This window comes from Pristis pectinata, chromosome 8 (genome assembly GCF_009764475.1).
Source record: "Pristis pectinata isolate sPriPec2 chromosome 8, sPriPec2.1.pri, whole genome shotgun sequence".
NCBI classification, from domain to species: Eukaryota; Metazoa; Chordata; class Chondrichthyes; order Rhinopristiformes; family Pristidae; genus Pristis; species Pristis pectinata.
Window position 1 is genome coordinate 68,865,944 of NC_067412.1, and position 25,840 is coordinate 68,891,783.

A 25,840-nucleotide genomic window follows, 5' to 3' on the forward strand; every position below is an offset into this window, starting at 1 on the left:
CCTACTGCTCATAAGGCCCAAGGCGTAAAAGCAATAGAACAGACCGTCCATGCTTACTACGTACAAAGGCCTTTCCTAGAGTGTACCACTAACTGTGGTGTCCACAAAGGAAAACAGCTAGGGTGCAAGTCATGGGATGGGAGTTTGGTCATGGCATAGGGATTCTGATGGGAAAGGTATATGGTTTCAGTGGGAGGTGGTTGAGGGTTGGAACTCAGGAGAGTAAGGGTTGGTTTGGGGCATGGGAGATCAAGGGACACTGTGAGAAGTACTTTTTGAACAGTTGTCTAATAAATACAATTTGCCTAGATCACACTTTTTTCGATACTTACAGATTAGAAATTTTTAAAAGTTACATGCCTTCTTTTCCGACTCCATATAAAATTGAAATTACGGAAAAAATTTAGGTTTTAATCCCTATCAGAAGGGCTTGATGGCAATAATTTATGATCTAATTATGAAAATACATCCAGAGACGCTTGATAAAATCAAGAATGAATGGGCAAGAGAAACTCCAGATACTTTTATCCACAGAGACATGGAAGAAAATTCTTCAATTAGTTAATACATCTTCAATGTGTGCCAGACACTCTTTGATACAATTTAAGGTGGCTCACAGGACCCCATATGTCTAAGGATAAGCTAGCCCGTTTTCATCACCATATAAATCCTATATGTGACAGATGTAAGTCGAAGGTGGCTTCCCTGACAATATGTTTTGGTCCTGCCCTCTTTTGGAAAAAATTGAAAGACATTTTTAACATTATTTCAACTGTATTGAATATTGATTTACAAACCTCACCCAATCACTGCAATTTTTTGGGCTGCCAATGATGGAATCTGGCCACTTATCTGATGCTGCTTGTCGTATGATTGCCTTGTTACATTAATGGTGAAGCGATCCATTTTGTTTAAATGGAAAGGATCCAATACCTCCCACTACTCTTCAATGGTTTTCTCAAACTATATCATGTTTAAACTTAGAAAAAATTAGGAGTGGCACTTTTGATCTTCGCTTAAATTTGAGGAAGTTTGGAGTCCATTCATCAATATTTTCAGATGATATAGATCCCTTTTCAATAATCTTTGAACTTAGAGGAGTGGAGTTGACGACATAATAATGCTCTTTGTTCATCAAGAAATATCAGTCCAGTTTTTCTCTTTTGAAATTTTTTTTTAGTTTGTTTCGTTTTATTACTTACAATTTTTTTTCAATTTGGGGGTCTTTTTTTATACAATAAATCTTTTTCTTTCCCTTTTTGATTTGTTTTTGTAATTTATTTACTTACTAAGAGACCATGGGGCCTAGAATATATATTTTTTTCTTTATGATTATATATGTCATGATTATCCTCTCGATCTCTTACATGTATAATCACTGATGTTATATGTATTAATCTGTATTAATTTGAAAATTAATAAAAAGATTGAAAAAGAAAGACACTGAGGCATGCATTGCACATTGTTGAAAGCTGCTGCAAATATCCCGCTCTTCCAAGCATTGGTACATTACACATGCAGAAGCACAATAGTAAATTTCAGACTGAAGACAGCAAGTACAATAAGCTTCACATGAGCTTACATCCCATGTCCCTAACATTGTTGTGGCAAGTATGAAGACATACATTGTACTGCATGAGAGAAGTATCAGGCCCATGCGCACTTAACATGTTCTTTTCACATTTCTGTTTGCATATCCATACAGAGCTGTTTCTAAATTTTTACCACATTACTCTTCTCCGTGTACCTAGCAAATGAAATTTCTAGTTTTCCATAATACAGTGGTCTCCATTATGCACTCATTTCTTAAGAAATTTTATTTAGTATTTTGATGTGTTTTATTAAGCCAATTGTTTTCAACCAAATATCTATATTTATGTTAAATTTATTTTGAAGCCCCATTGTAATTGTATGTTTTGATTTTATTTTTTGACAATGAAATTGAGTTTAACAAGCTTTTTCTGAGATCTTCTTCTGTCTGTCATGCTTGTTAGAATTTGAATGCTGTGTATGTGGGTGGCCTTGTTTATCTAGCATAGGACAGGCAAGCTAGGACATGTGAAGACTTTGAGGGCAGATGCAATCAAAGGATTATGTGTCATGCTTTAATGCTAATGAAAACACTTCTGTACAACAATGTGAAGTTACAAATATGCTTTATGAATAATCTTTTGGCACAGCCGGAACTAGCTTTTGGCTTGTATAACAATGAGGAGAATGTCTTTTGCCTTGACCGTTGAAAGGCTATTGACCCAATTTTAAATAAGCACAGTAAAACAATTTCTATTTTGCAGTACTGGATATCCTTATGTTTACTGTACTATTGATAGGGGTATGGGTAGTAAGTTTATCTTCTGACACCCATTTCCTTGGCATTTCATTACACACTCCCTCAGCTATTTTTACAGTTAGAGAATTCAGGTAAAGTGACAAGTCAAATAATCCTGGACATCAGCAAAACTGAACAGAATAGAAAAAAAAAAGATTTTAGATAAATCAGATGGGGTATTAGGAAATGTTAGGCTTGGATCTTTAAAAACATTCAAGAGGAAGGAAAGTCTGAGGGAGACTAAGAGTTAAATCCAGGAAAAAAGTCAAAGATACAAAGAAAAGGAAAAATGCAAAAGGACAAATAATTTAGAGATTAGAAGGAACAAGAGAACTTGTCCAGAATTTAGAATTACATAGCTAAGTAGTTCATTCAATCTGTTTTAAGCAATATGATATCTGGATCCACCAGCCAAATGCCATTTGTTTAGAAAATCTGCTGAGCCACAGACAGTTCTCCTTGGTTTCTAAAAACATGTAACACTAAAGGATTGTTACAATATAGTTCGAAAAGGTCTGCAGTGGGAAACAAAGGCAAGATTAAAATAAATGGGTTAATGCCTCTGTTAAAATAGCAGAGTGAAAAATTTCAGACAAATAAGTTAAGTGCTTGTAACTTAGTAGGTAATTTCCTATTGGTGAATGTTGATAATCTACTAGGCAAAGAATTATATACAGTATCAGGTACTAATGATAATAAGCAATGAAAACCAGAGCTATATTTGAATAAAACATATGTAATGTAATATTAAATGTTAATGTATGTTGCTTCATCAGCTATGTTTAAATTACAACTCTGAGGTTTAATAAAGTAGTATTAGTTGATCTGATCTTCTAAACTGGTACCACACACTTTAATTCATTTGGGGCAATTCTTTGAGAATTCTCTGCATTCTTCAAAAAAAATGCTAATTTTCTAAATGAACAATGCAGCACATGAAACAAACCAAAAAAAAATGGCCATTTTATTTCTTGCTTACTAATCAAGGTGGAATTCTAAACAGAAGTACAAAGAACATGTTTCAAGTATACTACAAATAGTGAATGGAGGTCTTTTAGTAAGAGGGTGAATTGTACTTCCAAAGTCTAATTGTGTTAAGTGATGAATCTTAGTTCCTGGCTGATAACACAAATGGATTTGGATTTTGTTCAACATATAATATTTAATTCCGTGTTTACAACAACCATGTGACAGGATCAGAGGTCAGTTTCAGTTCCATTTCCAAGGTCCGTTTTAGAATCTGTTTTCATAGAATATTTATTTTGTTTTCTGATATGATGGCTGCTTTTTTGTGTTGAATCAATGCTCAAACAGGAGGCACACTTCTCTACTGTGGCCAGCAAGTAACAGCTTAATCAGAACATTTTCTTAAAAGTCTAAGAGAATGACCAAGAGCCATTGTGCAGAATTATACCATGACTGAAAAAGACAGAATATAAGATAGATCTAAATTCAGCTAAATTAGATATCCAGTGTTTTGTTCACGCTGTGTATCTGAGATAATCTCAGTTTCAGAGAAACAGACAAATTAGAATTGAGTGCTTGTTACCTTATTTTTGATCATGCAGCAAACTGGCAGCCAAAAAGAGTTAAAAAGATGCATTCTGGATTAAAGAACTAAAGTTTACTGCAGACGAACAGGCCATCAAATTTATGCCAAACTCTGCTACAGCATGCTATAACATGTTAAATATTTACAGTAAATATTTCATACTCTTATTTATTACTGCTGTTCACATGTAAGTATTAAATAAAAAATACTGGAGTACTAAAGTGCCTAACGATTAAAGTGTTGATTTTCACTTCTGTAGAAATAGCAAGGAGAAATCTTTCAGCAATCACATTCTTAAACATTGAGTGGCTCAATGTGATTTATTGCATCAACTGCACATTCATTTCGCTGGAATAAATGCGTTAATTGTGGACACTGCTATATGATAGCCAAGCAAAACAGAATACCTGTGTGGGTCCTTTGATGGGCTTTCAAATGAGAACTCTTGGTGTAAACTTTAGCGCAGCCTGCAAAACAAAATATAAATATGACACTTTATTTTGAATGCGATTTTAATCATTTTAGATTCCCTTCTGGATGCTGAAAAAATCTGCTAAATTTACTAATTTCTGAGTTGGACGAGTAACCTCAAAAGCACAGAGGTGCTGAGAATTAAGACTTTGAGTTGCTTGAAACAGTCACTTCACGGGCCTGAGGTAGTGCCATTAAGATCATTAAAAGTTTGTGGGGTCAATACTGAAGATCTGGGTGGGCCAGTACTTCTTGCTTCAATCAGAAAGTGCCTTGATATATACATACTATTGTGGTTATATTTGCTTGCCAATTTAAAACAATTTTTTAAAAATGTTGTGAGTCATGGAGCACCATAAAACTGATAAGTAATTCCAAGTACTCTCTGATAAATGTTTACAAATTATTACAGATACCTAGATTTACCATGTGGAACAATGGACTTAAGAGGGCAGATTAGGTTGGCAGTTAAATATCACAAGCATATTCCAAACAAAAATACCCCTGTGACAATATGCTGCGAGAAAGATTATACCTGCTTTAACAAACTGTTCGAGAACTAAAAGCTTCCTAACTTATCCAACTTCCTCGCCAAACACAACATATGTTTATTGCAAAAAAAATACAGAAGGTGAATCTCTGCCAAGACTTTGCTGGTGACTTCAGTATACGAACTGTGAAAGCCTCAGAACTAATGTTGATGCCATTTTTCTGGAGTTTCTATAGCTCTTCTACCAAAGTCACAACTGGCAAGTACATAAACCCCATTTAAAGATTCACCTCAGACTGTTATATACTTTTTCCACTATAACAATGTTTCCTCTGTGAGGAACCTGATCCTCCAAACACTGCGAGGCAATTAGCGACTGACATAATTGGCTTTTTATGACAAATAACATGTTTGCAATGTGTCAACATTTTTTACTGTTGCAGAATGACATAGCGATGTAACTGTCCACAAAAATAGGTGGAAGGACAAGTTATGATGAGGGCATTGTGACTCTGCAATTAGATATAGATAGATTGAGTGGGTGGGTGAAAATTTGGCAAATGGAGTTTATTGTGGGAAAGTAAGAAGCCATGCACTTCAGTAAGAGGAATCAAAAGGCTGATAATTATGTTAAAAGGAAAAGACTGCAAATGATGTGAGGTATAAAGGGGATCTGGGTGTTTCTGCTCATGAATCACAAAAAGTTAGCAGGCAGTTGCAGCAAGTAGTTAAGAGAGCAAATGGCATATTGGGCTTTATTGTAAAAGGGTTGGAATTTAGAAATAGATAAATTTTGTTACGACGACGGTGAAGCCACACCAGGAGTACCATGCACAGTTTTGATCCCCTTACCAAAGAAAGGTTATAGTAGTACTAGAGATAGACAAGAGATTCATCAGGCTAATTCTGGACATCAAAGATTACAGGGAGAAGGCAGGAGAATGGTTTGAGAGGGAAAAATAAATCAGCCATGATCGAATGGCAGAGCAGACACAATGGGCCAAATGGCCTAATTCTGCTCCTATGTCTTATAGGTGTCAAAGGTTATGGGGAGAATGTAGGAGAGTGGGGCTGAGAGGAAAAATAAATCAGCCATGATTGAATGGCAAAGCAGACTCAATGGGCCGAGTGGCCTAATTCTGCTCTTATGTCTATGGGAAGAGAGAATTTCCCTGTCAAGAGAGGCTAAACAGGTTGGGTCTGTATTCTTAGAAGAATGAAGGGTGATCTTATTGAAACATATAAGATCCTAAAGGGGCATGACAAAATAGATGTTGAAATATTTTCACTGGTGGGAGAACCTCGAGTGAGGGGACATTGTTTCAAGATAAAAGGCTGGTCATTTAAAACAAAGGTATATAGAAATTTCTTCTCACAGATGATGGTGTATCTCTGGAATTCTCTGCCCCACAGAGTTGTGGAGGATAGGTCATTAGAAATATTTAAAGTGGAGCTAAGTACATTTTTGAAACATTAGGGTATTGAGGGCTACGGGGATCTGGGAGATGGGAAGAGTTGAAGGTTGGGCAGATCAGCCATGATCATATTGAATGGTGAGGCAAGCTTGAACTGCTAAGTGGCCTACTTCTGCTCCTATCTTCTTGTGTTCTTGTGTGCCCAAGACTTGCGAAACAAAATAACAAAATAACAATATAACTAAGTACTTCAGAATGGTTCATTAAATTGTTTCAAAACAGAATTCCTGACTATGTGCCTTGATAAGCAGATAAACTCTGGTCACTTGCAAAGTCACAACTATCACCATAAAACCTGCCACAAGCTGGCTCATGATTAAAGCCCTTGACAATGTAAACTCAATGCACCTCAAGAAAATTCAGTTACATGACTTCAGTGTAAAGGCTACTGAAATTGACCTCCATGTACATAGGTTGCTGGAAAAGCAATTAAAAAATCGTATCAAACTCCTAACCTACAATTCTCTCCTGACAAGTATAATTGACAATTAGTTTAGTGTGCATCATATGCTTTTCTACAATAGAGTATTGACAAATGACAATGGGAAAGAATGAACCTGATGGGAAACAGTGTGAGTAGACCGTGAATAGATGTGAGAGAATTGAAAAAGGAGAATGAATCAATGAGAGCAGAGAGGAGTGAGCAGTAACCAATTAGAGGGGATATCTCAAAATGTGGCACTGTGGTCAACACAGTGCAATGGTGATAGTGACTTTATAAGTATTTAGTTTATTGATTGGTATCTTGGGTGGTTGGAAAATAGTTGTTTGTTGTTAGTGTTTTAAGGTTTAATTTTGTTTAATGCTATGGATTGCATTTTGTGGTTACTTCCATGGTTAAATAGCCCTAAAACTAAAATGAATCTGTGATTACATTTGATATTTGTAATATGGATAAGGATATGACAGAGCAGGCCATGTATCTGGATTCCAGTATAAAGAAACCTTTGGACAACAACACTGCTTAAAGAAGAAATACGTATGTATGTATTAAAAAAAAGTTTATATCTCGAAGGTGCAAGAGCTCTACTTGCTAAAAATAGCCATTGTAGCTAAAGAGTTAAGGGGCAATGTAAACTAAGTACAGAAATGCAAAAATTAGCACACGTCCTGGCAACTCAGGCTGAAACAAATAACAACAAGGTGACAAAACAGATAATGAGAGATACAAAATAAGCTTGAAAAATAACTCACAAAGGATATCAAAACAAACACAATTACTTTATAATTATATTAGGAAAAAGAGGGCAATAGGAAGGTCATCTCCTCGAAAACTGGTAACAATAATTTTCTAATGCAAATCAGGAAATTGCCAGAATCTTTAAAAGATGACAAAAACATGCTGTGGGATTTATTTATATGAAAGCAACTTTTAAAGGTTTTCAGTGTTAACTAAAGTTGAAGCTCATGGAATTAAAAGTAAGTTATTAATATAATGAGGAAACTGACAGACAAGGGAAAAGAGAATGAGAGCAGATTGTCTAACTGGCAGATTGTGATTGGTGGTATCCAACAAGGACTTGTATTGGGGCCTCAGGTACTTACTACATTTATTAATGACTTATGGGATGTTATACTGAATGACCAGTTTTGGTGATGAACACAGTTAAAATGGGAGCATAAAATTACAAAAAAAAACAATTAATAGAAGGGGCAAAGTAATAGCTACTGGAATGTAATATTGGCAAATGTGATGTTATGCTAAAGTTATGTAAAGCCCTAGTCAGGTCATATCTGGAGTCCTATATACAGTTTCCGACCATCACAATTTAGGAAGGATATATCAAACCTGGAATGAATGTAAAATAGATATACTAGAATGGCATCTGGATTCCAAAGCTTAAATTATGAGGAGATTAGGGTTGTATTTCTTGGAATTTAGAAGACTAAAAGATGATATGAGTGATGTTTTCAAACCACGAATGCAAATGATAAGATACTTGTAGAAAGGCCACTTCTGCTGGTTTTGGAGGCTATGACCGAGGGGAAAAGTCTAAAAATTATGGCCAAGGCTTTCAAGAGTGAAGTTAGAAAACAGTTTACATGAAAAAAAGATGTTGGGGATATGTGGCAAAAGCGTTAAGTGGAGTTAGGTGACAGATCAGCCAGAATCTTGTTAAATGGCAGAACAGATTAAAAGGGTGCAATGGTCTATTCCAAACCTTATTGATAGGTTTATATATGAAGAATGGACACTTGGGCAAGATACAGAATACAGCTTAGCTTGAATTAATGCCTTCAATCAAGGAGGAAACAGAGAAAACAAGTGAAATGGCAATAAATTTAAAATCATAATACCCATCCTCCTATACATTATACCAAAAGAAGCTCTAATATTGACAAGCACCTGGAAAATCACAGTGATGAATGCGTCGTTTCTCCAACTCAGGGTTGTTACGTCGACTATATTTTGTAGGCTGGAAGTTAGGTTGACAGGTCTGCAAAGTGTTTGGAAGATTATGAATCTGTGAATGATGAACTATCTTTGATGCCACTGATGCAGCATATGATGGAGGTGGTGAGAGTGTATTGATAAGATCAGGCTGGTTTTCTGGGCTGCCAGGTTGGGAATTTGGTGGCGAGGGTGGCAAGTATGAAGTCTGCTGCTGATAAAATTGGGCTGGCACAACATAGCCATTTGGTGTGGATACAACAGGTTGAAAATGTTTAATTGAAGACTGGGAACACATATTGTTTGGTCTCCCCATGCCTGTTGACATGGTAACACTGTTACGACTATGAATAACTGTAGTGTTGCCAAGTGACTGGGTAGAGCTCAAAGGCATATTGACAACATCTGTGTTCATTGGCATTTGGTACATCTGGGGTTGATGTGAACTGACAGGGAGCTGTAGTTCTGGGGAAGGGGCTTCTTGCTTGATGAAGATATTATTCACAGGAACTGACTGTGGCACACTGAACACACTGGTGAATTCAGGTAGGGCATTCGTCGTGGTGGACGTGCATGACTGGGTAAAGTTAGTGACTTGCTCTGTCTTTACTTGTGGGAGGGCTGGTTTTGTAGATCTGTAAAGGCCTGTTCTCAGGTGTGTGATATCAGGCAGAATCAGGTTGATATTCAGGCTGTATGGTGATGTAATCTGTTCCTCAAAAAACTCATCTACTACTGAGGCACTCTCTCTTCGGTACTTCTTCTGGTCCAAAATTGTTGGAGCTGGTGGAATTAGCGGGGCCAGATACTTGTCCATTTCTGACTTTACCTTTAAAAAAATGAATATAGTTATTTATTTTGAGTACATTGACAAACAAATGAGGATACCAATTGTGCTAAACTTTCTAATTCTGTGGTGTCATAGCTCAAATTTATTTTTTATCTGTGATTTTCACTTTAATATTAAACAGGTCTCAATGCTGAAAATCTTCAGAGTTTAAAATTTGTTCCAAAGAAGAAATCATTAATTATTCCCTTTTAATGGCACTTTAAACAATATATACCACTGAGGTTTTCCAGTGAGAGAGCTGGTCATTCCTTGTGAGCTTACAGAATACATTATTCAATATATCAACTACAGCGAAGAGGCAGAGAAGGTAAGATAGGAACTTTCCTAATAATTAAAATATTAATCATTAAAGTGATCTCTCAGTGCTGTTCTGTACTTTTGTTGAAAATTCCCCTCTAGATGCTTGAGAAGATTTTTTCCCTTGAACAGTGTAAAGTACTCTGTGGCAGTATTATCCCAAACTGAAGAAAAATAGCTTGCCACCAAGCCTCCAGCAGCACTGCAACAGGTAGTTTGATGAAATTGGCATTTTATTCTGTTAACAGTCTCTCCTTAGTGCTGCAATATCACAAGTTCAATCAGAGGAGCACTGAGGGCATAAACAGCAAGATACAAGCTGAAAATTTCCCATGCAGTAAATTTTCAGCACAGTTATCACCATTGAACAATACATTTATTTCTCAATACAAACAACTTTAGACAATTCTACATTAATCTTTATGTTCCGGTTTCTCGGTTGAGACTGATGGTACAAAGAAAGTAGTGCAAGAGGCAGTGTTCCATATGCTGCTGCATGATATCATGAAAAACAATTGTGTAATGGCTACATGTATTTTCATAATTAAGTGGCAGTATAGTTATCTAATTCTACATATTAAATTTGGATTGCATTTAACTTCAGCAACCAGTTCTTACTTTGTGTATTGCTTGACTAATTCAAGATTGTGGTTTCAGTAAGGGAAATATTAGATATTCTTCTAATCAGTGCTACTTCATATTTCAAAAGCATAGTCAGTCTTGGTTTGACAGCTATGCTTTATTTTAATAGCTTCTGTACGTTGGGAGTAATTCAAGGATTTCACTGTTATATTTCTTGGATCTCATTCAGTTTTACCAGGCTTAACTAACAATTCAATGGAAGGGAGTTTAAGGTCATCTGGTGGTCGTACCAGGAGCCCACAGTTACTGTGCCATACCACAAATACCTCTATAAATAATGAGCTTGTTCTATTGAATAAAAGCAATTGAGCAAGTTGTATGTTTTCTAACAAGTTATGACAATGTCTCTTAACACTTATTAACACCCCACAGACATTTTTTTTAAACCAAGAAAGGGAATAGTTACTCCTTTTTAAGTAATATGTCCTCTGTGGTTCATGCTTATAGTCCAGAATTTGCTGCACAATAACATTGCTAAAGAAATCAAGTGACAAGTGACCAGCTATTATTATTACCATCATTAATATTACTATCACATGGTTCAGCATTGTTCATTTGAGCTCTGTAGTTTAGTATTGGGTGGTGCGCAGTTTTCAATTATTTTTCAATTTCTAATGCGTGATACTCATTAATAACTTTTTGAAACAAACTTGTTGGCAGTTTTACTCAGCCCTTCCCTCAGAACCTAATCTGAGTGACAGCTGTGGCTGCTGCAATAAATCTACGATGACAAACAATTCTGTACTAAGAGAGAACTGTACTGCAGAGGCAACACAAAGATTGGGACACTGATATTTCTATCTTAAACTTATATCGTGAATGTCAATATAAAAATTAAAAACAATTTTTTATTGCATTAAAAATCTAACAATGTTTACATCGATCCACATTTATAACATTGGTTTTTCAGGACGAGCGAGGTTATTCAGCGATAGGTATGACTTAAAATATTAAAAGCTTGGTTAAACCTCATTCACTATCTTAATATTTTTAATGGGTTTTGCAATAAAAAAGTGCAATAAAAGTGTAAGTTCACATAGAATTGCTAATTCTATGTTAATTGTACCTAGGGAGACTGCAACAGGGGACCCTGCAGAGGAATACAATATTACCCACAGCATTTTCTAGATTTCTTGATGAAACTGTACCAACTCATGTAGGTGCCAGCAGTGATGGTTAGTAATGTAGAGTAATGATGGTCAGAATGTTTAAATTTGGCAGGTCATGATACTGGCATTCTGGGCACAACAATCAAGTCAACTTAGAATTTAAATTTTGAGCTACTATTTTGATTCACCAGAACTAAATGAAGCAGGACTCCATCCTACATCTTCTGGCTTGAGAGCTGAGAACCACAGATCCTCTTGGTTCATTCAGCATGCTTTATTTGTCTCATACTCATCATCAAGAATGGTTAAAGTCTGCTTTGTATTATGTGTTGGCATATTACAGGCCAAGTCCTTGCCCTGTGCATGAGAGACTGGAGCCTTATCCTTTATATATTATTAACTAGTTTACAGCCTTCTATATATTTTAGGCCAGATTATAACTCTCTTTATTATGGATTATTTAGCAAAATTACGTTGTACTTCATCCATTCGCTGGACACAGATTCTACACATAGAAAAATAGAGATGAACTGCATGAATATTGTACTGCATTAAGTAAAAAAAACAGCTGCAATGGCAGTACTGAATGAGAATTGATTTTCCACTCAACTGTTGCAGCAGTCCATTATACTGACATAGCATCACAAAATGTATTTTATATTTGTTGGACTCAATAATTCCCACAAGGTTCAAACAATCAGATATGTGTCCATTTGAAAAGTACATTTGATATTGGTGGATTTTCTGAGAAACTAAAGATGGGAAGAAATCTGATCAAATAACTTAATCAACTTTAATCTACTAACTAAGGAAGTAATAAATGGAGGACTTATAAACTATCTGTGAATAAGAGTCTGATATTGCCATCCCAGATCAAGAACAATCAACGGGCAGTCGTGTTTTCCTGCAGTCAACAACCACTGACGGTACTTAACACATCACAAAAACCATTAAGTACATAGTGACACAGCTTAACAGCCAGACATCCGTTCATGAACATGGCTCCCATTGGTATGTAATGGAAAATAGCACAGAAACTGCAGAGATATGCACACAGTCAACAAATCTTTATCACAATGGACAAATACATTTCTCATCTCAAAGTATTTAAAAGGCCATTTCCTTTCAACCAAAGTGAGCAACAACAATCCAATAATAACTCACATTATTTAATTCTGCAGTTGGAGTTAAATTAATCATAATTTTTGAAAGGATATTTTATTAAAGTATTCTAAAGTTCAAATGATGACACAAATTAACACTGCGATATTGGTTTTATCTCCTTATCATTTGTAATCACTTTTGATTCACTTCCTTTTTTTCTCATAGGTATGTTATTTTGACTTTGAGCTAAACACTGAATAAATTGTTGGAGGACCATTAGGAATTCTATGTCATATCGATTTGACAAAATTGAGTCGGATCTTTGCAACGTGAGCATTTTCTAAATGTATCTAATTATAACTTACATAAAACAAATGGCTTGAACTTACTTGACTTGGAGATGATGTACTTGTTTGCAGCAGTTGCAATAAATGTGATTTCAGTAAACCTGATGATTTAACAGTATCTTCTCCTAGAAATATATTGGCCTAGAGAGAAAAGAAAGGAAGGAAAATTTAAAAATAGGTTTTATCTTCCGAGATCAAGATATTTTTGAAGATTTTATTCTCTAAGGAAAGATACAAATGCTCAAGATCATTCTCTTGAACTTCTCCTTCACCTTTCAATACTCCATGCTAGATATATGTAGCTCCAAGTTCACAGACAGTTCTCTCTAGATAAGAGGCATGGCACATTTCACACTTCATTTTAACATGACTGCATCCTATCTCTGGCCACTTTCCTTGCTATACCGTATGCGTCAGTTCAGGAGTTAAAGAGAAAACCTAATATGCTGATGCCCTCATTATGCATGTCAATGATCTTTCTCAAGGGCAACACAATGTTTCCAAAATCCCGTTTTGAAACTTAGATAGCTCCCATGATAGAACCATATACAACACAGAGGGAGACAATTTAGCTAACTGTGCCATTGTTTGCTTTTGATTAAATAATGCAAAATTAAGCCCACACTCCATAACTCTGTATTTCATCCTATTTTGAAATGTGAAATAGTTTATGCATTAGCTCTGCGCAACCTCGTTCAATTTTCTTTTCCAATTCATTCAATCAAAATCCTTCATGATTTAACAACATTATAAGATCACCTATTATATCTGTCCCAATGGCAGTGGTCCCCATTGGATTTCAGAATTTATGGCTGTTTTCTCCATGATGTATGCTTTTTGGAGCATGATTGGAGCATAATATCGTAGGGGTTACTTTATGTCTCAAGAGTTTAAAATCCAGTTTGCAGCTAGCTCGAAGAAAAAAAGGACACGTGTAATAAGATAAGACAACAACTGAAACTGTTATCTGGAACAATGGATGATTGTTACTGCAATCTTATTAATTCAAATTGTTTCAAAAATGATTGTTGCTAATCATTAAGAAGGTTGCAGTTGTTGACGTGGGGAAAAGGGGAAGCATGATTCATTGGCAACTCAGCTGGCTGATATTCCTCTGTAAAGGAAGTGGTCATTAACTTGGATGGTTAATGGGCATGACTACTGCCAGGCCTACAATGTCTCTTGAATGATCAGTCAAAACTTCACTCATTTGACATCAGGTTGGCATGCAGAATTTATAATTTCCAAAGAAATTATTTGCTTACGGGAGTGACTAATACCACGATTTCATGGCAATATCTACAACTGCTTATAGGAGAAAAGTATCCCAATTTTCTCGACTTGAGCCCAAAATTCTATACACCACCATTAACAGACCTAAAGATGGCACTGTACACATTTATCATTAATACTTGGTCTTATCTATAAATTCCAGAATTATGACTATTAATATCCTCAAAACAGCATTCCCTAATTCTTTTGTCCTTGCAAACTATTGCCACATCTCCAAAGCCCTTGAGCATACAATAATCTCCCAAATCTATCTAGGAAAATCATATCTGAATCCTTCAAATCATTCTCCACTACCACATTACTAAAACAGCACTTATCACTTAGCAGTTTCACAAGTTGTGGCAAGGGTAAATTATCTTTTCTCAAACTGCCTGCAGCTTTTGGCACAGTTGACAAAACCATCCTCCTCCAAAATACCCCACTGTTATCCTGGTGATTAGAACCTCACTCACCTAGTTCCATTCTCATCTATTCAATCATGTATTTGCAAGGGTTCTCTTCCCTCTTTTGCAACAATACTTCCTAAAATGGATGTACCTTTATTTTCTTCCTTTTCCAAGGATGACAGACATTAGTTATGTGGATAGACAGGTATGTTCTCAGTGGAACAGAAGAGGTTGTGAAGAAATCTGACAGAGGTAGACAGAATAAAGAGAAACTGTCTCTATTGGCAGAAAGGTCAAGAACTAGGGAGCTTTAAATTTGTAAAAGAATCCAAAGTTGCATTCTTCCTATGCAGTGATTGTCAGTGTCTGAAAGAGACTTCCAGAGAAAATAGTGGAGATAGGGTCAGTTGTGGTGTTCAAAAGAGAGTTGGATGAGTCTCTGAAAGGGTAAAAAGAAGAGGCTTTGGGGAGAGGACGGAGGAGTGGGACTAGCTGGACTGCTCTTACATAGAGCTGATAGGGGCTTGACAGGTCAAATAGCCTCCTTCCATGCTGTAGACATTCTACGATTCTGTGAGTATATGTATACTGTTAATACCCAACTCTATCTCACCACCAATAGGCTCAATTTTTCCACTGCTTCAAACTTGTCCTCATTATTTGTGTTATCTAGTCAAAACAAACATGAACGACCAGAAATTTCCTCTAATAATTTTGGAATGACCAAAGCTATTATATTTGGTCCCTGTGTCAAACTCTGGTCCCTGCCCATTAACTCTGGCTCAGAAAAGACCGTATATAGTGGTTGATGCTGCTTCCTGCCTTTCTCCCTGAGCAGTCATGTAACGAAGATCATGGTCATGCTCATGACTGCAACCACTTTGAGGCCTCCTGACATGTCTGCATCTTCTCAGAGAAGAGGCTATGGACTTTTGTCTGAAATTCCTCTCCATTAAATGTTAAAGCTTCATCGGGAATACTGTCTGTTCCCAAGGGCTTGATGTTTCACAGCCGACACAAGGCATTTTCAACTTCATGTCAGCGCGGGCAAGAGTAGATAGTTTGTCTTGGGATAGAGTCAAGAACACTCTTGCCAAGGAAGTGTCAGGGAGTTGCAGAGTTCTTTGAATTGTTCCTTCCAAAAGATGTGGACTGTGAAGGATCCTCCTCAAATTTCAATGCCCTCAGAAATTTGTCTTCATCCTATGGATGCTATATGATGGCATGTAATCTGTGATCTTAATCAATGGGTTCAGAAAAGACCCAATCTCTGCATCATTATCCCAATATTTTTCTTAATTTTAATCACTGTTATACTGAAGCTTACTTCCAATAAATTTCCTACTGGGGTGGTGCAAATGGAGAACTGATCAACCTATGATACCTCCACTCCAAAACTAAGATGAGTCCAACTTTAATTATTGAACTGCAGTACGGACAAAGCTCACATATGCACATGTTCATAGGCCCAGTTCCAAGTTATTGCTGTTTGTTCACTAAAACATACAAGAGCATAGACCTTATATTAAGCATTCACAAAACAAATACCTTCTATTAAACTTCTGATGAACAACACCAACCTCCAACAAGATGACACCCTGGAAAATGTGACCACTTCCCATATCACAAAAGCCACCCATCAGTGAGACAGACAACAATAATGAATATCATCATCATTTTCAGTGTTCCAGGATAGCCTCTGGCTCTCTGAGGAAAAGTATTTGAAGATCAAGACCTTAAACCCAACACAAAATTCATGGTCTACCAGGCAGCAGTGATCCCAGTCTTCCTGCTTCTTTCTGAAACATGGATTATCGACAACAGGAACCTCAAAGGATTAGAAATGTACCAGCAACACTGTCTCGGCAAACAAACATCAACGTCACCAACATACCCAATGTTAAACTCTTACATACATTCACTCAGCAATAATGGGCAGGCCTCATCATTTGCATGTCTGACAACAGACTCCCAAAATGGGTATTCTACTCCTAATTAGGTCATGTCAAGAAATTGCCAGGTGGATGGAAGAAATGATTCATGGATGTTCTCAAAGCCTGTTTAAAAAATTGTAACATCAACTTGAGGGAATCCCAGGCCCCTGAGTTCTCAAAGTGGAATAAAAGCATTCAGGATCGCATTGAGAGCCTCAAGTCCTGTTGTCAGAAGCACATAAAAGCCTGGTGTAAATGTCAGATGAAGTGCACCGCCTCCCTAACTACCCAGCTGCCTGCTCTCTACTTAAAATGTGAAAGAAAAGTAAAGGAATAGAGATACTCCTTTAAATGCAACTCATTAATTAAGCTTCAGAATATCTGAGCCAATATCACACAAACTATCATAACATTCACCACCAAAAGCCCATGCCTTCTTCCTCCTACAGAAGCATTCCATGGTCTTTCTTTGGAAGGTTGGGGAGCTGAGCTGGACAAGTCCTAAACCCTTCCTTCTTTCTTCCCTCCAGGGATCTGCATATTCATGTGCGAACCCTGCCCTTTTGCGGGTTTAAGGTAATTTATTAAGCTCAGTGCCTTCCCACAATGATCAACATTTTTAATTTTTCATGTTGAAAATGATTTTTAGAAAGATGGACATACGAATTTCTCTCACCCACCCTCGCTCTTCTATTTATCAGAGGTATGACTCCAGTCATTTCAATTGCATCAGAATGGAATAGGTGGGTTGCTGTGCTCCCTTTAGACTCAAAATGGACCTTTGAGCGAAGAAGCCTCATTAATCTCATCCCTCCAGAAGTTTATGTCTATCTATCACTAATCACAAATGTAGCAATCACTTAAACAGGTGGACAGAATTTTAGTTGCCTAGAAATGCATCCCTCATTGTTAAGGCAAAGCACACTATAAAGTAAGATTGGCACATTGTACAAGTTTAGTGCTGGCAATGGGGGAAATGGTACTTCTGTGACTTTCTGCCAGAATTGACATAGAGCATTGTATATGCTTGTTCTGTTGAAGGAGACTGTTTTCAAATTATATGCTAATGATGAGAAAATGTCACTTAATCTCTCGTATCTATCATACTGGAATATTTCTTGCTGAGATAAGAATAGTGCAACTGAACATGATTCTTCTGCCTAAAATTGTACTTTATAAAACAAAACAATTATTTTATCTGCCCTGAAAACATTCAAAATAATACAGAGCCTGAAGCCTGCACCATTGTTGCACTCTTTTTCGAAGTGGATTTATTCAAATAGAATCGCACAAGGAGAAAGCCACAATTATTTAAATGATGATGACTGCTCTGACTCCTTGTCATGATGTTGTTGAAGCATAATATAGGGGTGGGTGGCACAGTGGGGTAGCTGATAGAGACGCTGCCTCACAGTGCCAGAGACCTGGGTTCAATCCTGACCTTTGGTCCCATAAGTGTGGAGTTTGCACATTCACCCTGTGATTGTGTGGGTTGTCTCTGGGTGCTTGAAATTAGAATTGGTTTATTATTGTCACATGTACTGAGATACAGTGAAAAGGCTTTGTTTGCGTGCCATCTAGACAGATCATCCTAAACATAGGTACATTGAGGTAGTGAAAAGGAAAACAGAATGCAGAATTTCCTCCCAAAAAGGTTTCCTTCCACATTCCAAAGACATTCAGATTGGTAGGTTAATTGGCTGCTGGAAATTTCCCCTCCATGTTGGGGAGTGTTAGAATTTGGGGGGACTTGAGAGAATGTAGGAAGAATAAAATTGGGACTAATGTTGGATTAGTATAAATGGGTGGTTGATGGTGGGCACAGACTTGGTGGGCAAAAGAGCCTTTTTCTGTGCTGTATATCTCTACGACTCTAATATCTCAATTGACCCTAATCTGTACATATATCATAAAGGCACATCTTAGTTCAGAATCTAGTAGAAGAAACAACTTGCTTTATGTACTATTGAACTGAAATCTTCAGAGTATACTTCGCTCAAAATGTATAACAAAGTAATTCCAGAGATCTAGAAATAATGTCTCAAACCAGGTTTAGTAGTATACTGAGGTACAAATTTAAAAGATGGAAAATTATCTCTACCTTGAAATTTATCTCCACCATAACTTTATCAATTTTGCATCAAGTGATAGAAGATCCTTAGGCAGTCTCTCAGCATCCAGATGACTTGCCTCTACTCTGGTTTTCTGGGTTCTGAGGTGGCTAATGAAGCCAATTTGGAAACCATGGACTCTTCCACAGATGGGGCAGGGGTAACCTCCTACCCGTCGCTTATGCAGGGCATCTATGTGCTCCTAATGCATGGATTCAAGGTACTCAAAAACATCCTGCATGCTCCTTCTCCACTTTGAGCAGTCATGGGCCAGAGACTGCCAACAGTCAGTAGGGATGTTTTATTTTTTTCCAAGGAGATTTTGTGCACATCCTTGAATCCTTCAACCTCTGCCCGTCTGGTAATCTCTTCACTCTGCATGGAATAGAGTGTATGATTCAGGAGTCCAGTGTTGCATGTGTGTATGGCATGGCCTGCCCAATGGAGCCAACTTAGTGTAACCAGGACCTTAATGTTAGGGATGTCAGCCTGGGTGCGGACGCTGACTTTGATTTGCTTATTCCTTTCAGTGAATTTGGAGGATTTTGCATTAACTGTGCTGGTGGTGTTTTTCTGGTGGATTTAGCTGCCATCACATCTCAGAAGCCTATGAGGTTTGTATCATGCCTGATCGTCAGACAGTCTTTTCTCAAGTTGATCAAAGGCTGTGCTGCACATTGAAGGCGATAGCAGAAGTATGGTAGATGGAAGCAATGCGTCTCCATCGACCATACTTCGCCTGCAAGGGAGGATTACAGGATTATACTTTCTGATGGATTTCTACTTGTAAGTCACCTGGGAAAAGGATAACTTGCAGGTCGTGGACAGGACATACCTAGGCATTTTGCATTTTATCAGTAGCATTGTAAGTATACTTCAGCAATTTGGATAGAGGTGCAGCTACTTCTGCAACTCAAGTATTCAGCATTACGTCTACAGGATGTCTTTCCTATAGCCTCCAGTCTATCCAGTGTTCTTATCCATTTCCTGATAGCACATGGAGTGAATTGATTTGGCTGAAGACTGGCTTCCATAATGACTGGGATGCATCATTCACTTAGCGCACTTTTGGCTGAAGATGGTTGCAAATGATTCAGCCTTTTCATTGGCTCTGACTTGCCAGGATGTGAATGGTCATCGAGCCTCAACCTGTTAGATGCTCAATTTTCAACTACCATTTACAACTGATGAGGCAGGACGATCAGAGCTTTGTTCTGATCCTTTGGTTGTGAGGCTGCCCTACTCTGCCAACTGCACACTGTATTTTATCTATTCCTGGTGTTGCCTCCAGCATTTTCATCAATACCCCATTAAACCAAGTTTGGTCCTTTGACTTGATCATAACAGTAAAGTGAAATATTTCCTGGTCATGCACTATAATAGTTCTGCTGCTGTAGATAGCTCAGTGCACCTCATGTATGCCCTGTTTTTAAATGCAATGGAGCATTCAATAATGCCCACTGGTTGAGGAATCTGGTGTTTGGGTCCATCCAGTTTTATTCTTATTGTGTTTCTTACAAAAATAATTTGCCAAGCGGAGGGTGACTATGCTTCAACAACATTGCCAGGTCAGATAAAGGAAAGCAAGTCTTCTCTACTGATGGGCATTAATGAACTAACCCAATAGGTCTCTGGCCACCATATCCAAGATAAGCTTCTCTGTTAATATTCTAGATTACTTAGTTAATCAAATACAAATTCCCCATCTGCTTTGGTGGGATTTCTCTGTGCATTCTTAATCTAGGCCTCTAGATTACTAGTAGAGTAGCTGAACCACTATTCCACCATTTATTATGTGTTGCATATTATGTGACTAACTCTGTAATATGCCCTTTGGATGTTGCCAAGAGAATAGCAAAGTGATTTGAATTAGTTGTTTCATTTGTAATCACCTGGCACCAAAAAGCATCTAGAAAATGACAGGTACAAATAAATGAGAAAATGGGAAAATGTGCCAATAAGGAATTATCACATGAATATTTTATGACATCTCATGAGGTTGCTAGGCAAAACATATGTCAATAATAATATTTGCCACTGCTCAAAGCATTTAGAATACAATCATTAGAACTTCTGGATTACTACAGTTGCCTTCAGTTCATTTCAGTTGCTATCTTACTTGTTCATTGATTAGACACAGCTAATTACAACACTTGAACTGTCAACTCTACTTTCATTGTCTAAATTACTTCCTTTTGCTAACCTGGGGAATACTTCATTAAATGGGGAAAGACTCCACTAAATGCCAAAAGAATGAATGCTAACTAAATGGTGGGAATTTAAAATCAAGGCTTTAAGCTTTGAATAGCTTCGTAATGCTGTCATAATTATTTTGTTCAATACCAAATATAAATGATCTAAGTATATGTGCCCAAAATGTACGATTTTGAAGAAAAGAGTTGACCTGAAAAGTTTGCTCAGGCCAACAGTGAAAACTGACGTTCTTGATCATTGTCATTGAACCAATGAGAAATTGCCGTGGGAAAAAAAAGTATTCGACTAGTTAATAATCAGACAGGCATCTATTTCCAAAATCTGCACATGGTTGACCATAAAAAGTTTGAATATTAGGTCCAAAGTTGGATAAGAATCAACTAAGGATGCATTTGGAAGGAGGAGAGAACAACTGGTCATCTCATGGTCTTTAATTTGGTTATTACATTTCTAATTTGATTATATTTCTTTACAGAGAATAAAATAACTATTCTTTCAACCAGCACCTTAATCTTAACTTTTACATTCTGTGTAAATTCAGTGGACTCACTAGAAATGTATTACTAAATACTTTTTGGCACAATTATAGCAGTCCACTGATTTTTGACCTAAGTTCATGTATAAAGAACCTGTACCATTGTAATTTAAAATAGTAATAATTGAACTATCTGTTGAATTGTTTTGCTTTTTATCATTTTATTGGGTATCTGGAACAACTTGAAGTTAACCGAGCCAGTCTATTATATTCTCCAAGTGCAACTGTGACTTTCCAAAGGCTTTCCATTTTCATACAATTCTGCAGGAATATTGCCAGAAATTAATCATCATTCACTATTTTTCTGCAGTATTAACTAATAATAATTTGAAGTCAGGCTGTGGTGTTCCACCTTTTCTTGCTCTTTAAAATTGATCAGTTGAGGGAAAGAATATTCAAGTTGATTTAAAAATATACATACCATGTGACATTGAACAGTGTGAGCAGGAAGATCTCAGGGATAAACAAAGTTTATCAAAGAATTAGTTGACTGCAGTGAGGAAGTGCAAATGACCCCAGTAATCCTCAGCTATAGTGGAGCATATTTAACCCATTTATGCTACAATGTATATCATCAGGCATCCACAAAACACGTTGCCAATAAAAGGAAGGATCACCACTTGGGTGAGTTACCAAGACAAACTGGTACTTATGGCACAGTAGCTAAATATGAGTCAGTGACAGGAAATGTGAATATTTGCCCTCATGTCTCCAAGTTTTGAAACTTCCATATAAATTAATGTCCCAATCTTTTCAGCTGACTTCTGTTGGCAATCTGCAAGCTATGCTCCAAATGGAAGTCCTCTGGTGGAACAGGAGCTTGCTAGAATTCCCCAGCATTTGTGTTTGGAACTCTACTCCTAGAGTCTTTGTGCAGTATCCCTGAACCCATTCACTGAATGTCAACCATATGGCTGTGACAAAAGAAAGAAAGGGTAAGCCCAGTTTTTAAAAAAAATATTTATTTGGCCACTACATGACCGAATTATATTGTTCGAGGGCCAGGATGGTCAAGCCTGCAAGTTAGACCATATAAATTCAGACTAGGTAATGAGGGATTCAAGTGACAAGTGTGGGAGGCTGACCCCATCAGCAAAACCCACGCCAACAGCTTTACAAGAAGTTTGTGATCAGACTACAATATATCCAGCATGTCCAGCCTGAAAATTTTGCAATATTTTCTTTCCAAGCCCAGCCTCTTCCCACCTACACCTTTATCATTTCCTCTCTTCTGTGAATGCATGGGGTATTTTCAACATTAATTCATTTTAGTTATGACTGTTAGAATTCAAAAAATTGCAATGCAACAAGGAACTTAATCAAAGATAAATTTGTTGGCAGTGTGTTAGAGATTAATGTCAAATGTATATTCCAGCTTTTATCTGTTAAAAGATAATTGAGTATGGATAATAGACCTCACAGAATTAACATGAAAATTAAGAAACCTTGACTATCATTTGGTCTTCATGTAATTCAAACTAAATGTAATTATGATTTGATAAAAAAGGCCTTTAAGTACAGAGACTCTTTCAGCTAGAGGAAGTATCGAGATGCACTCCCCTTCCATCAGTTACACCTGTAACCGTTGGAACATAGATATCAAGTTGACAATATCTTCCCGCAACCGTCAACAATAAATTGACAAGATTTATATCTTAATAAGTTACTCACTAAGTTGCTTCACAAGGAGTAAAGAAACTACAGACAGGGTGGTATAATGGGTTCCAGTGCCACAAGTTTGTTGGGGCTACTTTGTTCCAGTGCAGGTTGTTTACAGTTCATGTATGTTGGGTCAGACTTGAGCACTTACTACCAATGTTTGTACTGGTGTATGCAAAAGATATTGGCCATTTTATTTCTAATGCTTTTTTTAAAAATCTACTGAAAATTTAGCATAAGATTGTAAATTCTACAAAAAACATGGAGTCAGTTTCAAAAAATTTTCTAAAGCTCTCATGAATTTTAGCTTTTCAATGTTCACTTGGGAAAATGTATTTGAGGATTTGAAAGGGACACTTCTCAAGTTCAAAATGCACTTACAATCGTAGGATGACAGGTGTAAACAGAAGTAGAAGAGACTTCTGTCATCTATCTGATTCGACCCAAAGCCAAATCAAAATCAATTAAACCACCAATTCATTCCAGAAATATTGACTTATTTAACTTGCAAATTAAGTCCTAACAATATAACTGGATTATTTCTGAAATGACAAGTGAAAAGTAATGCTCCAGAATTTAGGGCCAAGATAAAGTGACAGCATTTCCGGTCGATCTTGAAAAATATTCCCTACAAAGGCCTAGTGATCTCTGGCACAAACTTCCCTCTACTGCTCTCAAGCTTCAGTTCAAGGACATCCCTTCTCCCAACAACATTGATGCCATCAAGGTAGCGGAGCAGATAATCATGTTAAAGATTTTACTTTGATAGGAAACTATAAAGATATTTTTAAAAAACATGTTTCATATATCAAACAGAATGCTGAAGAAAGACTGAAATATGCCGGAAGCAGAAAAAGAAAGATCTTAAGTAATGCTTTTACTTTTTATTTTACAAATTCTTATCATCTTGAAACATTCACGCAGGGAAGTTACAGTGAACATACAAAGAGAGATAGTTTGCTAAGCAGCAATGATAGCTTAATATTCCATTAAAAGCTCATTTAAATCTCATGCAACTAAGTGTAAGATTTTCAGTGGATCTTACAGTGTGTCTAGTACAGAAAAAGCTTGAAATCATGTTAGTTCATGATTTTCAGCTTGATTGTGATGAAAAGGGCTGCAAATAGCACAGCCTGTGAGAACACGTTAGATCATTGACAGCAACTCCTGGACTTCTGCATTAAACTACATTTGCATGTAAATCCCAAAGTTGAAGTCATTTTCACTGAGTAAAGATTGTGACCTCTTTTATTTCGCGATCGTTTCTGTCCCAAATCTAGACTTGTGGTTAGCTGCTGTATTAGCATAAATTCTCTATCCCACCAACAAATATCCAAGATGATAATACTTAACAAAGAATTTAAATTATTTTGTGCTGCATGTGAATATTTTATTAATAGTAATACCTGGAAATAATATTGAAACCAAAGATATACAGTGGTATTTTCAATATTTTAACATAACTCTCCTCATAGCCAAATTTGTAAATGAAGTTGATGCATTCAAATTGTGCTGAATTATCCAATCATAGCTGGAAAAAGATCTGTAATTGACCTCAATAGCTAAATATTCGTGTTGATCAGACTTGCTCCTCCTGACCACAACCTATTGCCAGTGGGAGAGTTGGTGCATAGATATCGGATGAAGCTGAGGATTAGCTTAGCTCAGCTATGGTAACTCCACTGTTGTGTAAAGTATTGATATTCAATGTGTATAATTATTCAAAAATACAGCAAAATACATGAGTCATCTTACACAATCTAGTATTAACAAGAGAGAAAACAAACCAAATGGTCAAAATAGTTAAATTGTAGGGAAGTAATTGACACTAACAAAATGACTTTTACAGGAAAAATTGCGATTTTACTAAGGAAAAATAGTAAAATAATGAGGTAAGAATGAAATTTTCTATTTTGAACATATGGAATAAGCCGCAAGGACTCTTAATAAACCCCAACGGAGAAATGCCATTATTCACGAGTCCTATCAGTTCTTGAGTTCACTGCCATTTAGTGCCTTTAAAAATGCTGCACTGGGTCAATTACAGACAAATTCTGTTACAAACGGCCAAAATTTAGCAAATTCAAAATAAGTTAAATTGTGCATCATCCCAGCAAATTGATGATCTATCATAAAAATGAGTCCAGTGGCAAAGCAGTTATATGTGAACCAGGGTATTGTAAATTAACTTTTCTTTTGAACAAAAACACCACTAGTTACCAACAAAGTCAGTTTATATCCTATGCCAAAAATGGAATTTTATTTAAAAGTAACTGCATTTATATTAACTCAGAAAAGAAATAGCATAAGTTTTGTTTAACATTTGTTTTAGCATAAGTTTTAACATTTGTTTTCTCAAACCTTGCTAACGAAACATTATTTTTCTCTTTGAAGGAAGGTGCATCATGCTAATTAGTCACCTTCACAGAGGCAGGTCTCTTTCTAGTTATCAGTCCATTTTCAATAATTTTCAAGCATCTGAGTGCTTAATCTTTTGACAAAGATTAGATGCAGTGAAAATAATTATCAATAACAACAACTGATAGCACAGCAAACAAGAAAGTTTAAATTAAGGAATATCAGGTGGTTACAAAAAGACCAACCATTGAATCATTTAAAAGCAAACATGTGAAAACATTGACCTTTTTGA

General features: G+C 36.6%; 1 protein-coding gene across 1 annotated transcript in view; it reads right to left on the reverse strand.

The window, feature by feature from the left end:
* Positions 1 to 25,840, reverse strand: part of klf5l (Kruppel-like factor 5 like) — a 54,716-nt gene that overhangs the window by 24,907 nt on the left and 3,969 nt on the right. Inside the window, exons 2-4 of the mRNA XM_052022266.1 lie at positions 13,101 to 13,199; positions 8,665 to 9,538; positions 4,289 to 4,348 (exon numbers count right to left, since the gene is read on the reverse strand). Of these exons, the coding sequence (XP_051878226.1) occupies positions 4,289 to 4,348; positions 8,665 to 9,538; positions 13,101 to 13,199 (1,033 nt within the window). The remainder of the gene's footprint in view (positions 1 to 4,288; positions 4,349 to 8,664; positions 9,539 to 13,100; positions 13,200 to 25,840) is intronic.